Below are 16,168 nucleotides of genomic sequence, written 5' to 3'. Positions count from 1 at the left end.
AAGCATCTGTAAAATATCTATTAAACTGTATGTTTTCTTTGAATTATTAAATGGATCATGTAAAATAAAGCTGTACTTGTAAAGAAGAATATAAACACTTAATTTCCTGTTGCTCAAGCCAGCAAATGCCACTGTAAACAAGAGGAATTGCCACTTAAAATGATTGTAAATGCTCATTTTTTATTAAAATGAGCATTTACTCCATTGTTTCTCCATTGTTTTGTTGAATTACTTGTATGCTTTGGGTTATTGTCCTGTTGCATCACCCATCCTCTGCGGAGCTTCAGTTGGCGGACTGATGGTCGTACGTTTTCCTGCAAAATGTCTTGATAAACTCTGGAATTCATTTTCCCATCAATGACAACAATCCGTCCAGGCCCTGAGGCAGCAAAGCAGCCCCAAACCATGATGCTCCCTCCGCCATGTTTTACAGTGGGGATGAGGTTTTGATGTTGGTGTGCTGTGCCTTTTTTTCTCCACACATTGTTGTGTGTTCTTCCCAAACAACTCAATCCTGGTTTCATCTGTCCACAGTATATTTTGCCAGTAGTGCTGTGGAACATCCAGGTGCTCTTTTGCAAACTTCAAACGTGCTGCAATATTCTTTTTGGACAGCAATGGCTTCCTCCGTGGTGTCCTCCCATGTACTCCATTCTTGTTTAATGTTTTCCTTATTGTAGATGTGCCAACAAAAATGTTAGTATGTGCCAGAGATTTCTGTAGGTCTTTAGCTGACACTCTGGGATTCTTCTTTACCTCATGCAGCATTCTGCGCTGTGCTCTTGCAGTCATTTTTACAAGACGACCACGCCTAGGGAGAGTAGCAACAGTACTAAACTTTCTCCATTTGTAGACAGTCTGTCTTACCGTGGACACATGAACATCAAGGCTTTTGGAGATACTTTTGTAACCCTTTCCAGCTTCATGCAATTCAACAATTCTTGATCGTAGGTCTTCTGAGAGCTCTTTTCTGCGAGGCATGGTTCACATCAGACAGTGCTTCTTGAAACCAGTAAACCCAAAACAGGTGTGTGTTTTTTAAGGGCAGGACAGCTGTCAGCAACACATCCAATATCATCACACTGATTGGAGTCAAGGTTGGCTCACTCCTGGCTCCAATTAGCTCTGGGAGAAGTCATTAAGCTAGGGCCTCACATACTTTTTCCTCTCTGCACTGTGAATGTTTACATGTTATGTGCAATTAAACCATGGCAGCATCTAATGTTTGTGTAGTATTATGTTCAGCAGACTGTGTTCTTCTATTGTTGTGACTTAGATGACGTTCAGAGCACATTTTATGCCCAATTCATCCAAAACTCCACGTAATCCCAAGGGGTTCACATACTTTTTCTTGCAACTGTATATCTCGTACTTACCTGCCCAGTGCAATGGTTTTGCACAGAGCAGCCCCAACTCTCCTTTTTCAGTTTCCCTTTTGGTACTCCTGGCTCCTCCCTCCAGCTGAGTGCATTTATAGCAAGCAGCTTGCTATTGGGGCACTCATACATGCTAAATCCCAAACCTTGCTCTGTGTGTCCATAAGACACACAGAGCACGGTTCGGCCCCACCCCTGTTCCAACCTCACTGGCTGTGATTGACAGCAGCGGGAGTCAATGGCTCCCACTGATGTCTCTGAGCCAATGAGGAAGGAGAGATCCAAGACAACCTTTTCACTTGTGCACATCGCTTGATCAAGATCGGGCTCAGGTCAGTATGGGGGGGGGGGTGCTGGGCTGGAGCTAGATGCAGAATGTTTTATACCTTACTGCATAGAATACAGTAAGGTAAAAAACCTTAAGCCTTTAGAACCACTTTAAAGTCAGGGCAAAAACAGGAAGTGTGGATATTCCATGTCCCCATCTACACTAAGTGGTTCCTCCAGTTAACCCCCATACCACCAAACAACACAGACTGAACTGACTTCAGCAGGTAATTTCTCTTGATCAGAGAGGCTTTTGGAGGCATGGGCAGCAGGAGCGGTATCCAACTTCTACTTTACATGTTTCTCTTTTTAAAGCTGAACTCCAGATAGATATAAAAAGTTCAAATGTATGCAGCTACTGTATGTTATCATTAATACACTATTAAAGTGGAGCTCCACCCAAAAGGGGAAGTTTAAAACACTTGGGACACATGATAGGTCCCAGAAGACTATAGGACCATTCAGGAAGCGCAGCGCTACTCGCACATGCGCAGTGGGTACCCGGCTGTGAAGCCGCAAGCTGTCACAGCCGGGTGCCCACACTGAAGATGCTGGCGCCCAGGTAGAGAAGACGGCCGATAAAATGGGCTGCAAGGGACACACCACAGGACTGAGGGACAGGTGAATGTGTGTTTTTTAAAAGTCAGCAGCTACAGTTTTTGTAGCTGCTGACTTTTATTTTTTGACAGCGTGAGTGGAACTCCGCTTTCAATGTGTTTTTGAAATAAAAGCAGTGCAAGCACCTGAATTTGACTTTGTATTAACCTTGTGCAGTCTACTGTACAGCAAAGCTCACACAAGTGACGGGAGAAGCAGCACAAGAAACCAATAGGCTGTAATGAATTGCAAAGAGAATGCTAGTTTGAAGGAGAGAGCAGATTGACAAAAAAATGAGCTCATCACTCTACTGTTTCTCCTCTCAATGTCCAGTCACAGGCAGGATGTAGTGAGGAGACTATAGGTAAAAGTGAAACTGCAGCAAAGAAAGGCCAGGTCCTATTCTCTGCCAGGCTGGATTGTTCTCTGTGGCAGACCTGCATAACTTTTACGACTGGATGGCACAAAATACCAATTTTTTTTTTTTTTAGGTAAAACAGCTTTCTTTTATGAATGACATTTGTATGATTCTGCTTTTTGCCTAGAGATAAACTTTAGCTACTGTTGAGATATTTGTCACAAAGGGTGTGCATTGTTTTTAATGAGCCCATCAGCTCATAAACTTGCATTGTAAAAAGAAGCTTTAACGCTTTCCTTCCTGCAATCTTTGAATTATGGATGTCCCTTTGGGAATACATTACTAGAGTAATTCCCAATTATGTGATCATTATGACAGCTACAAAATAGTGACCACATGCAGGATGGAGACTTCTTAAGAAGCTTTCAGCCTGTAGGTTAACATTGCTACCTTGAGGCTGCAAAGGCTTTTGCAGTGCCATCGGTTTAATACTGTAATTGTCAGATACAATTACAGAATAAAAAATAAGATTAATAAATTAATTAAACAATATCCTGCAAGTACAATTCACAAATATGGCTGCCCCCATGTACATATATAATTGCATACTGTACAAAGATACAAGGTTTTTAAAGGATTACCATACATCTAAAAATAATTGAAAAGTTTATAAAATCACTTCAAAAAGGGGGTATTTTAGAAGCAAAGCTTCCTGTTGAAAAACAAACTGTACAAGTAGGAGGCAGGATTGTATGCAATCCAGGTTGCTTGCATAAAACTGCTATTGTTTTTTTCTAGCACATAACCACAGTTGACGTCAGCAGTTTTGAGAAAAAGGAAGCAGAAATAGTTATATGTATGTATTCTGTTTACTCAATTTCCATGGTATCTCTGTCAACACAAATACGAAAGTTAAAAGTACAGATTGCATAACCTTTCTTCTTGTGTTCTCTTGTTTTATTGAAAATTAACATAACAATAAAACATGTGACAGAATACGAGATCAAATTTGGTATTATAGGTCATGAGAACATTAACATAATCTGTGGATTATAAAGCAAATCCCTTCACATTCCCTAGCATTTTTTTTATCTAGCTTGGAATACAGTCATGGCCGAAATTGTTGGCACCCTTGATATTTTTCCTGAAAATCAAGTATTTCACACAAAAAAGGTATTGCATTAACACATGTTTTGCTATACACATGTTTATTCCCTTTGTATGTATTGGAACAAATATAAAACAGAGGCAGAAAAGCAAATATGACATAATGTCACACAAAACCCCAAAAATGGGCTGGACAAAAGTATTGGCACCCTTAACTTAATATTTGGTTGCACACCCTTTGGAAAACATAACTGAAATCAGTCGCTTCCTATAACCATCAATAAGCTTCTGACACCTCTCACCCGGAATTTTGGACCACTCTTCCTTTGCAAACAGCTCCAGGTCTCTCTTATTGGAAGGACACCTTTTCCCAACAGCAATTTTAAGATCTCTCCACAGGTGTTCAATGGGATTTAGATCTGGGCTCATTGCTGGCCACTTCAGAACTCTCCAGCGCTTCTTTGCCATCCATTTCTGAGTGCTTTTTGACGTATGTTTGGGGTCATTGTCCTGCTGGAAGACCCAGGATCTTGGACGCAAACCCAGCTTTCTGACACTGGGCCCTACAGTGCGACCCAAAATCCTTTGGTAATCCTCAGATTTCATGATGCCTTGCACACAGTCAAGGCACCCAGTGCCAGAGGCAGCAAAACAACCCCAAAACATCATTGAACCTCCACCATATTTTACCGTAGGTACTGTGTTTTGTTCTTTGTAGGCCTCATTCCGTTTTCGGTAAACAGTAGAATGATGTGCTTTACCGAAAAGCTCTATCTTGGTCTCATCTGTCCACAAGACGTTTTCCCAGAAGGCTTTTGGCTTACTCAAGTACATTTTGGCAAACTGTAGTCTTGCTTTTTTATGTCTCTGTGTCAGCAGTGGGGTCCTCCTGGGTCTCCTGCCATAGCGTTTCATTTCATTTAAATGTCGACGGATAGTTCGCGCTGACACTGATGCTCCCTGAGCCTGCAGGACAGCTTGAATGTCTTTGGAACATGTTTGGGGCTGCTTATCCACCATCCGGACTATTCTGCGTTGCAATCTTTCATCAATTTTCCTCATCCGTCCACGACCAGGGAGATTAGCTACAGTGCCATGGGTTGCAAACTTCTTGATAATGTTGCGCACTGTGGACAAAGGCAAATCTAGTTCTCTGGAGATGGACTTGTAACCTTGAGATTGTTGATATTTTGCCACAATTTTGGTTCTCAGGTCCTCAGACAGTTCTCGTCTCCTCTTTCTGTTGTCCATGCTTAGTGTGGCACAGACAGACACACAATGCAAAGGTTAAGTGAACGTCTCTCCTTTTTATCTGCTTTCAGGTGTGATTTCTATATTGCCCACACCTGTTACTTGCCCCAGGTGAGTTTACAGGAGCATCACATGCTTGTAACATTCTTATTTATCCGCAGTTGTGAAAGGGTGCCAATACTTTTGTCCAGCCCATTTTTGGAGGTTTGTGTGACATTATGTCGAATTTGCTTTCTTTCCTCCCTTTTTTTGTTTTGTCCCAATACACACAAAGGGAATAAACATGTGTATAGCAAAACATGTGTTAATGCAATACGTTTCGTGAGAAATACATGATTTCCTGGAGAAATATCAAGGGTGCCAACAATTTCGGCCATGACTGTATATATAAAAAAAGTGATGTAACATATACCTTTCTTTTCACTCTGTAGTCAGCTATGAATTTTTGTAACTGCAATATTCAATATTTTCTTGCTTGGGATCATTAGGTCAACAAAAGATCCACATAAACAAATCAGAAATCAAGCTCTTTTATTCCAAAAGTAGTATAAGATCGTTCAAACAATAGTAGTAATGTACTAGCTACATCTCTTTGCAAGTTTTGTATCACTCTTTAAAAAGTTGGCATGTTTTTGGTCTGTATGGATCTATTCCAAGTCAAAGCGTGGTTCAAGAATGGGTTGGTATAGATTGATGTGTCTAGTACACTACTACTATTCTGTGAATAGTCTGCTAATTTGGAAATAGAACAACCTAAATTGCATTTCCTCTGTTCAGCGCTTTCCTGGACTCACTAGACTATGACGTAGATCTGCCTAAGGGGCCAGATCACCACACAAGGCATATTTAGACTGAAGGTGTGCGGTCCACTACCTATGTCCAAACATGACATCATGTTAAGTACGTTGAGAGGATTTGACTTCTCAATCCCCCACTCATGGTTTGGATCGCTGCTTCTACCAAAGATCAAGATCAAAATACAAGCAAGCAGACTGTTGAATTGAATATAGCAATTCCCCTGAATTTACTGCACTGCGAGTTCCAACCTTGGTAAGATATTTGTATAGAGTGTTGTATGCGAAGACAGTCCTCAGACATGTGCTGCTTCTTATAATACAATACTGGGACAGATCACGAGATCATAATAAAAGCCTAGCACTCATTTAAAAGATTTTGTAAGATACACTATTCATAACATGTCTCAGCATCTACAGAATAAAAGCAAGTAGGGCTCTTTAAATAAGTTTCAGAAAATCCTTGAAATTTACATAGTTCACCAATGCAAAGGTTTTATTCTCAACAAAACTGACATTTAACATTGATGTATTTTAGAATTTCAGAATTTAGGATGATCTTTGACTTTCCCTTTTATCAAAAATTGACGTATGTCAAGTAAAATGTTTTATTAACTGGTGCAGAATGCAAGGGCTTCAAAATGTCATTATTTTAGGCATATATTGCAATTACTAGATGATCGTTTTAACACTGTGTCAAGCCAATCCTGTACTATACAACAATGGAGACTGGGAACAGATATGAAGGTGTATGTTATACATAGAACACTGAAAATAATATAATTTCCCTTGTAAAACGTGAACATAAAGGTCACAGAAGACATTCACAACCATATGAAGGCACAAGATGACAAGATTATTTTTTTCCTACAGTTCATAGAAGGGTGAACCCTCTAAAAATATTATGTTGCTTATCATATTTTAAAAAGGAACTAATACAAGTTTGAATTTGCAGACAATCTAAGGAACCAGAAAATAAATGAGTACTATAGTTATAATGATAACCAAGCAAAAGCAGAGTGGGTTCATATTCTCCATTATAATATAAACTTTGTGGGCACCATCCCTCCATCAAATCAAATCTACAAAACCTTTCACCCCAAATATGGTGGAGGAGAAATGGGACTCTAATGTGCCACACAAACAAAATAAAAAATATACATAAAAGCATACAAGCTTTATTTTACAAATAAGAGTAAAAAGACAAAGTCCTTTATATATTCATAAAATATGGCCATCTAGATCCCAATAAAAACCTGAAATGTCAATATTCAGTATCTGCGATTGTCCATTAATAGCGTGCATGATCAAAACATTTCGAGATTGCTTCTTCAGGATCCACACCTATTCCTTATATGTCAGAAAATCATTCTACTATTCAAACAATCATAAAAAGAGTATTGCCATCAAAAGACAGCAAATGGACAAGAGACGTGAAAATATCCTAATCTTTCACATAGTGTAAGTGTAAAGGAATAGAGGACATTTTGTCACATCTAGTCACATGTTCCAGTTGATGAGCCCAACAACTCTGCAGGTAGATCTAATAGGTCCCTCCCCTCCAATAAATGAAAATATGCAGTAGGCAATCCACCACTTCCACCATATACAAACACTACACCATCAATCAAGACTATGTGGCTCAAAAATGGCACCCCACCAGCCCTCTTTCCCTAATGATGTTGTTCATTGACAAAAAGTGTTGGGCAGGGCTTGGTCTTTGACATCATTACTCCCACCAGTGGATGTGGATGCTCCTGTTGTAAATGCTGGTCACTATACACCTTATGTGAGTGGCTTTTTTAAATAAATGTGATAGTGGTTTTAAATACTACAATATGGGATTTGTTCTTTTGTTCTCCCTAAGGCAATCAGGCACTACTGATCTGTTATAAAATTGAAATTCTATACATCCGGTAAGGAGTTTGAGCACTATTGTACACTCTGAATGGACTTTTGGCTAAGATCAAGTGCAGTATCTGTTCTTATCAGTGTCCAGTGGGGGTGCTCCCGACCATTCTAGCTTTGCGGGGATGGTTGTTGTATAGTACCCTCACTGGTATGATGGGGGTCCGGAAGGCTGAACCGGAGGGACAGAAACCAGGGAGCGCCATGATGAGCTCTGGGGCCTTGGGAGTAATTCCTCTGGTGAAGCTGGAAAGACCCAGTACCTCCTGATTCGGACGGATCTACCTTGGTCTGGCCTGGGGCTGGGGACGCAAAAAGTCCGCAAACTCAGTGCCCCCTGGGGAAGACGCTCTCAGGGGTGTCACTAGTAACACTTGGGTGTGGGACCCCATGGTGTGAAAATGACACATGGCCACTGTTTTTCACTTCTTTTTGCACAGCGCCCTAAGGACCAGGTCTTTTGGCTAAGTCCGGGGCAATTTTTGCTACAGGCCTCAGGGCCTGGTCTGTGCACTATTTGGCACGGTACCACTTTTTTATTTTCTATTTATTTATTTAATCACTCCCACATCTTGTCACTTTTTCTGTTCTTATGTGTGTGTTTTTCACGGATGGAGGGTGTGGGTCCTCGGGCCTTACCTGAAGTCTAGGGGGAGGATGTGTGGCCCTACGGTTCCTTCCTCCCCTGATCCCTAGGGGGTTTTCTCTTCAGGAGAACCCCCTTGCCTAGTACTGGATGTCCGGCTTCGGCTGGGCATAAGGAACGGTGGTCCACCAGGCCTTTTGGCCAGGAGGACCAAATGGGAACCTTGTCCCTGTCAGGAGCTTCGTGCCCTGGGGGATCGGGTGAACGGTCCAACCCTTCCGGGGGTAGGACAAACACACCCCTAAGTGCACTTTTTCGTGTGGTGTTTTGCACTTGCACATTTTTTGTGAACACTTACGGGTTTTTTCGTTATAGTTGCACGTTTGCGGACTTAAAAAAAAAAAACCTGTGTGTAGTGCAGTTTTGGACACATCACCATTGATACAGGAATGAGCAAGTTTTGATTTCTTTCAAGAATTCTTCATGTACTCAGATTGAGACTTGCATCAAGTTGTTTTGCACTGAACTTTTATTATATATATTGCCTTTATTTCCTTTTTGAAAATTACATTTTTTGTATTGTGTAACATTATTATCACTATGCTGAATTTATGTAGTAGCTGGGATGTATCTTTTTTCTTTGAAATTGTATATAAAGGAATAGCGAACCCATTTTTGTTTAAATATTCATGATCCTATGTTCCCATGATTAGTGTGCTGTTTTTCCATTTGTTGATACATTGAGCGTAGAAATTTCTTTTTTGTTTTCCTAAATACATTTTCCTGATTATATGTGCTCTCTTTTCTTCTGAGAATGAAATGGAAATACCTGGTGATCTCACTCCTGGTAACCACATTCTGCAGCTTGATCTTCCCTCTGAACCGTATTACAACCATACATTTAGCAGTTTGCGGGGAATACCACTTTAAATACTAACATTAATACCTTAGGAGCCATATATGGGCTGTTTCTGTATTTTACACAAACTACACAATAAGAGGAACCAAAGCAGGAACATAATCATGAGGGTTTGAAAAAACACACACCGCAAAACATCTTCATTTGGGTAAACATATCTTAGGCCTTGTTCACACCTATGCGGTTTTGGTGTTTTTTTGCTGAAAGGCACTTCAGTCCACTTAATATGGTTTCCTATGGGACACATCTATGCTTTTTTTAGCTGCTACTTTTTGGAAAGGGTCAGGGACTTTTTGTAAACGCAAAACAGTGCATTTTTGATTCAATAGAATGTAACGGAGACACTGCAGAAAAGCATGTAGTAAGTTTTGTTTTTTTTATACACGTTTTTGTTGCATTTTAATCTTCCCAAAAACAAATAGGCAAAAAAAAAAATAAAAATGCAAAACACATAAAAAAAACACTTGAAAAATGCATTGAAAAGGAGTCTGCAAAATGCACTACAAAAAAACAGATCAAAACAGACTGTATAGGTGTCAACCAAGCCTAAGAACCTCTGTTTAAAGCCCAACTCCATGGAAATAAAAAAAAAAATCCACCCTTGCACTGGGGCCTTCCACGTTGCAAGGGTTAAATGCTTTTTAGGGCTTACTGTACAAGCAGCTTTACTTACTTGTTTGCACGCTCATGTTGGCCCCAGCATTCTACTCCTCCACTTGAAGCTCCAGTCTATGGGTGGAACCTCGGCAGCAATACAGGGACAATAACCCTATAATGTATGTTTATGAGTCTGGAATGTGATCAGCTACAATTACAGATTACAGGGCAGCTGAGTGGGATCAGTTTCCTAACTGGGGGGAGCCTGCTGGAGAAAGGTAAGTATGTTCTCCTCAATCCTCTGCCCCTAGATTAAACAAGCAGTTAACCCTTGCAGTACAGGGGTGGATTTTTTCATTTTCATGGAGTTAGGCTTTAAGAAGGCATATGAGATATGTTCTGAACAGAACACAGACAGTATTTTCTGCTATGGTTTACATACCTAACAAAATTTCCTGACCACTACTGATGCTGGATCCCCGCATAGCCACATGCCCTACAGCAGTGGCATTCTGGCTTTCCTTTTGTACCTTAGTGATAGTAACAGCTATTAAAATGTAACATGACAAATTATTTTGGCCTGGAACAGTACTTGTAACAGGTGCTATTACAAGAGGTAATAGAATAATAATTTGTAACACAGCAGGCAGATTTGCAAAACATGAGAAAGAATACTTTTCAATATATTTCACAAAAACCATGACTTGCGTCCACTGTAACAATGATAGGTCATCTAAACTGCTAGCAAATATAGCCTTATCAGTTATACAGAAACAGCTTACACCCCAAAATAAATCTAAAACAGTGCAAATCCATGGACCAGGCCATAAACTTAAAGTGTATCTAAACACAAACACCTAAAGTGTTACTAAACACGCAACAGTAAAATCAGTCTGTATATGCAGTAAAGCATGCTTCTTATACACACTGTGGAGCCTAAGGGGTTAATCATCTGCATTGTTTAAAAAGGCTTTTTGATCCTGACTTCTATGCCCCTCCTCTTGTTCAAATGTCCCCACTGATAAGAAAGACTGAACCCGTAGCCCTTCTGCACAAGCTCAGTTTGGTGTGTATTGTAGAGAGGTGTTTTTTTTTCTTGGGAGAGTGCATGTGATCAGCACAGGGCGAATCAGCGCTCTCCAGACAGAGGTTAGGGGTTCTCCATCCTCCTAGAGCAGAAAGAAAACTCCTCCTACAAGCTTTACCCACTGCTCAGCTGAAGTCACAAGACTGCTCTAACTGCTGATGAGAAAAGGTATTTAGCAGTTTATATTTACTAAAATAGTTCTCTGTACTCTGTTCTCTGTACTGTGGGAGATCAGATATAGTGAATGCAGGGTTCTGGGTTTAGTAACACTTTAACCCAAATATGGTGTTGTAAATATTCCTGTAATGGCAAAAATGGAATCCTTTTTTTTAGTTTGCTTTGCTTTTAATGAAATCATACCAGTAAGGGCTCGTTCACACTTGGCTGTTTTACCAACGCTTGCCAAATGCCCTTATAGCATTTGGCAAGCGTTGGTCCGGCGTTTGCGGAGCGTTTTTTAACGCTCTGCAAATACTCCGCAAACACCGCATGCGCGGTTTAGCGGAGGTTGCTAGGCGTTTGCCGAGCGTTAAAAATGCCCCACAAATGCCTATAATGCAGTTTGAATGGTGTTACCGCTCCGCCAACTCCCCGCAACCGCGTCACACGCCGGCCGGGCGTTTGCGGAGCGGCACCATAGACTAGAATAGGAGGCTTCAATGCTGCAGTGTTTTCACCCTTTTCTGGTTTCTCCTGAGGTGGGCTACAAGCAGCTGCACCAAGGCATACTGCATTAGCATATAATACAGTAGTCACCACAATAAAATCATGTTTGACCATTGTTTGAGGGGACTGACATCCACAGTAGGATCTTTCAAGAGTTTACACAGCATGCACAGTACAAGGAGAGAGAATATCATCAATGTAGATTTAGTGCCCTGCTGTAGTCAGGCTACATTTAGTTTTTGGCTCTGCTGTACTTGATGAAGTAGCAATCTGTTATTCAGGTCTGGCCAGGTTTTCCCAAGCTTGGTGGTGGACAGTTCTTGTATGTCTCTGGAAGAAGCTTCCAGAGATAGAGTGGGAGCGTCAGCCACTGAGGTTATGAATTGTTAACTGACCGCAACCAATCCCTGGGAGGGGGTACCCAGATAGTAGCTGGGGAGAAGATAAATGTTTGGGAAGCCTGTTCAACAGTGTCTTCCTCCTGGGATTGCTTGTGGGTATGTGCAGAGTGGTGCGGAGGTAGTGAACACAGAGAATCCAGTTGCAGTAAAACTTGAAATTGTATTGAGCAGAATGCCAACGTACAGACACGCTAAGAGCATCACTTAGGGAAACAACTCACAGTTCAATGTAGTCAAAGAGGTGCCAACAGTGTCTGTTTCAGAGGTTGAAGTGCGGTCTGTCCGGTCCAGTCCTACATAGGGACGCTCCTTTGCAGGTACTGAGTCCTTAGCCTGTCCCATCTCATCAGGAACCTTTTCCTTCTGCTAATGGCTTTCCCTGACCAGCACAGTCTCTCACTACACTAGACACTCGCCAAATGCGTGCCAAAACCATGAGGCAGGGACTTATTTACACACTGTTGATCCAAGATGGCTGCCAAGGGTCATGTGGCTGCAGCATGAACAACAGAACACTGCTCCATTGACCCAGGAAACCATGGAGGGTGTTTCCCCTTGGCTTCCTCTTCAGGCCAGGGGCGGACTGACCATTTGGAAACTTGGGCACTGCCCGAGGGCCCGGGGTCAGTAGGGGGCCCCATGAGATGCCCCTGGTACCTTTTTCATAGGCTTTTTTGAGTTTGGGCAAGGACACAGGGGTCCCATGATCCCCTATTGCCCGGGGGCCCCATAAGTTGTCAGTCCGCCCCTGCTTCAGGCTGTGATACCATTCAGATCGAGCACCACCTAAAGTGGAACAAATAGACTGCACCTCCCTACATACTGCCCCTGGGATGCAGCCTGTGTATTGAGGGGCTGATGATACCTCAACATGTGGTTGGCAGAGGGTCTAAAGGAATATAGATTGAATGATATTTACTAGATGACATCACCTGTTGAAAAGGACCTAAAATGGGGATCCTGTTATCAAAGAACATTGTTACATGGTGGCCAGTGACAGCTGCCCTCAGATAGTTGTTGCAAGGATTGGGATTGCTCATAAAAAGTCTCATAAAAAATGGCTATCCCCTTCTACCTCCAACATAGGATGTTGTTAGAGGATTTATGTTTAACCACTTGCCCTCCTGAGGATTTACCCCCCTTCCTGACCAGGCCATTTTTTGCGTTAAGGCGCTGCATTACTTTAACTGACAATTGCGCAGTCATGCAACACTGCACCCAAATGAAATTTATGTCCTATTTTTCCCACGAATTTAGCTTTCTTTCAGTGGTATTTGATTGCTAGATTGTAAGCTCCAAGGAGCGGGGGCCCTCTTGTATTGAACTGTATTGTCTCCCTTTATATTGTAAACTGTTGGCGTATATAAATCCTGTATAATAATAATAATAATAAGCGATGTACCTGTATGTTGCTTAGCACATGCGCACTAGCATGCCACCTGGAGCACACAGTGCTCCGCTCCCACAATCATTTGTGGCTCCTGTTACTTGGGTGCTTTGATTGTCTAGGGGATCATGTCATCACTATGCAATGACATGATCACAATGTCAACAAAGGGACTGCGAGGGGCATTCTGACACTGGGGGGAATTGACTTGGTGTCAGTAACATCCCCAGTGACACCAACACAGTGATAAGTGCTAAAAAAAACAGTGAAACTGTACTAATGGCACTGGGCAGGAAGGGGTTAACATAAGGGGTGATCAAAGGGTTATCTGTGTGCTGGGTGTGTTTTACTATGGGGCCGTGCGTTTGTGCTTCACTGTAATCACACTGCTTTTGCAGTGTGCACGAGCTGACAGCGAGGATAACTGTTTTGTTTATAAAGAATTCTCCTCCCCATCGAAGATGCTCGGCAATCACCAGACGCCAGCGAGTAATCACCGGCTGGAACCTGGTGACTGACAGCCGCGGCTGCGAATGGCGGCGCTGGTAGGGCACACGCCTACTTATATACATGATTTTGCACAACTGTGCCACCCTGTAGCAGTATATCTGCTAGAGGGCGGTTGGGAAGCGGTTAAGAGACTGTTCTCCTGTTTTTGTTTGGCATTTTGGAGTATCCTGCATCCTCATCCCTCTCTCTTGTTGACTGCTGCAATAAATCCACAAAAGGACAACCTCTAGATTGAGACTGTGTGTGCCATTGTGCAGAACCAGTGTTGGGCCTAACAGCCTTTGAACCAGTGTGGGAGATCTGGGTCATGTTCGGGGGGTGAGCACTACATAAGGGGATTTAAAATTGTAATTAAAATTGTAATCCTAATTTTTTTAATACTCCAGTAAGCAATCTTTTGTTAGAATTTAATTATACTTTAGGCATGACATAAGATAATCTAGCTATAGGGTATTCCTGCCTTGTAAATATCATAGTATGTGCTGTACATATCCTGTAAAGATCCAAGTTATTAATGGGGAACAGAGTTAGGGCTCATGTATACTGCAGCTCATAAACTCATGTTTAGGAGCTGTTCAGCGGTTTTTTCAGCAGCCCCTGAACTCACCCTAATGTTTTCCTATGTGTCCATGTACACATCTTCGTTTACAGGCAGTTGAGTTTACAGCCGTTTTTTTTTAAAACAGAAAACTTGCGTTCAGCAGCAGATTTTATCAGCATTTCAAATGCAAAATGCTTGTAAACGTGTGTAAACGTGTGTAGGCATTTGCATTTGAAAATTTTTTTTAACTCTTCCATTTCTAGATGATGTTCAGAGCCTTTTTTCATCATGAAAAATGCATAAAAAGTGTTTTCCCGTTACTCAAATGGACCTGGCACACCATACTTTGGGGTTTTGCATGAAAAAAAATATGTTAGACATTGCTGCTATGATTTCTGCACAGAAATGAGCTGGAAAACATCCAAACACCACAAAAAAAAAGACAGCTAATATCAACAAATACTGCTCTCTCTGCTTCTGCTCTCTCTATTTCTCTCAAAATGTCTGAAATAGTTAATTTTTTAATGTTTTTCAGTGCTTTCTTGGCAAACGCTCATAAACGCACATAAAAGCGGTATGCAAACGCAGCTGAACAGATGTTTTTTAATTTATGTTTTCCAGCAGTCAGTTTCCATCGTTCAGAACTGTCCCGTGTACATGGAGCCTTACCTGGATAAATCACTTTGCCCTTTAAAATCTCCAAGCTGATCATGGGGCTGTTGAAACTCCAGGACCACACCTACTTGAAATTCTACTTTTCCAGGCAGCTGTCCGATTTTACACACTGCTCCAGTGCCAACTTTGCCACAGGGTAAAATAACCTTTACTCTGCTTCCAATTTTCAAATCCATTGGAGAATGAGGAACAAACACACGGAAACATCTATGACTCTTCATCCTGTTAATATTGATTTAGAAGTTTTAGTGCTTTGTCAGTTTTATTAATACCAATGCATCTAGCTTGAATATCATTTTCCAGATTAAAGTCATAAATGTGAAGCTTGCAACTAAAAAAACATATAGTGGTATTCATAAAGTATTCATACCCCCTTCACATTTTTCAATTATTTTGTGATGCAGCCTGATACTACAGTTTTTTTAATTATTTTTTTTTCTCATTAATCTACACCCAGTACCCCATAATGATGAATTGAAAGCAGAATTTTAGCAATGCTTGCAAATGTATGAAAAAGGGAAACTGAAATATCCAAGGGGGATTTCTTGTGTTTTGCACTGAGGAGAGTCTTTCGTCTAGCCACTCTGCCATAAAGCCCAGATTGATGGAGGGCTGCAGTAATGAAACTTTGTCCCATCCCCACACAGGATCTCTGGAGCTCAGTCAGAGTGACCATCGGGTTTTTGGTCACCTCTCTTACTAAGGCCCTTCTCCCCTTATTGCTCAGTTTGGCCAGGGGACCAGGTGTTGGAAGAGACTTGGTAGTACCAAACGTCTTCCATTTGAAAATTGTGGATGCCACTGTGCTCTTGGGAACCTCCAGTGAAGCAGAATTTTTTGTAGCCTTCCCCAGATCTTTGCCTTGCAATAATCCTATCTTTGACCTCATGGCATTTGTTCTGATACACGTTTTGTTTACATTGGATACGCAAACATGCAGCCCCTCAGTGCCAAGGCCCAGCTGCAGAGAGGCTGCATATTTGTGTACGCTCGGCACCAAGGAGTTAATGTCAAAATGTACTTTTTTGGATGGAATGGATGTGACTTCTTATGAATTCTGGCTGCAACTGGTATTGATAAT

At 41.5% G+C, this 16,168-nt stretch overlaps 1 protein-coding gene across 3 annotated transcripts in view; it reads right to left on the bottom strand.

Annotated features, from left to right (window-relative positions):
• LOC149453036 (uncharacterized) overlaps positions 1 to 16,168 on the bottom strand; it is a 105,269-nt gene that overhangs the window by 16,738 nt on the left and 72,363 nt on the right. For all 3 annotated transcript variants that reach the window (XM_089688765.1, XM_089688767.1, XM_089688766.1), the window contains one exon: positions 15,082 to 15,309. In XM_089688765.1, coding sequence (XP_089544891.1) covers positions 15,082 to 15,309 — 228 coding nt within the window. The remainder of the gene's footprint in view (positions 1 to 15,081; positions 15,310 to 16,168) is intronic.

Source organism: Staurois parvus, unplaced genomic scaffold (genome assembly GCF_062004578.1).
Source record: "Staurois parvus isolate SC_StPar_1 unplaced genomic scaffold, SC_StPar_1.0 ptg000454l, whole genome shotgun sequence".
Taxonomy (NCBI): domain Eukaryota; kingdom Metazoa; phylum Chordata; class Amphibia; order Anura; family Ranidae; genus Staurois; species Staurois parvus.
The sequence above is the reverse complement of the archived record's forward strand: the minus strand, read 5'-3'. Positions and strand labels throughout refer to the sequence as shown.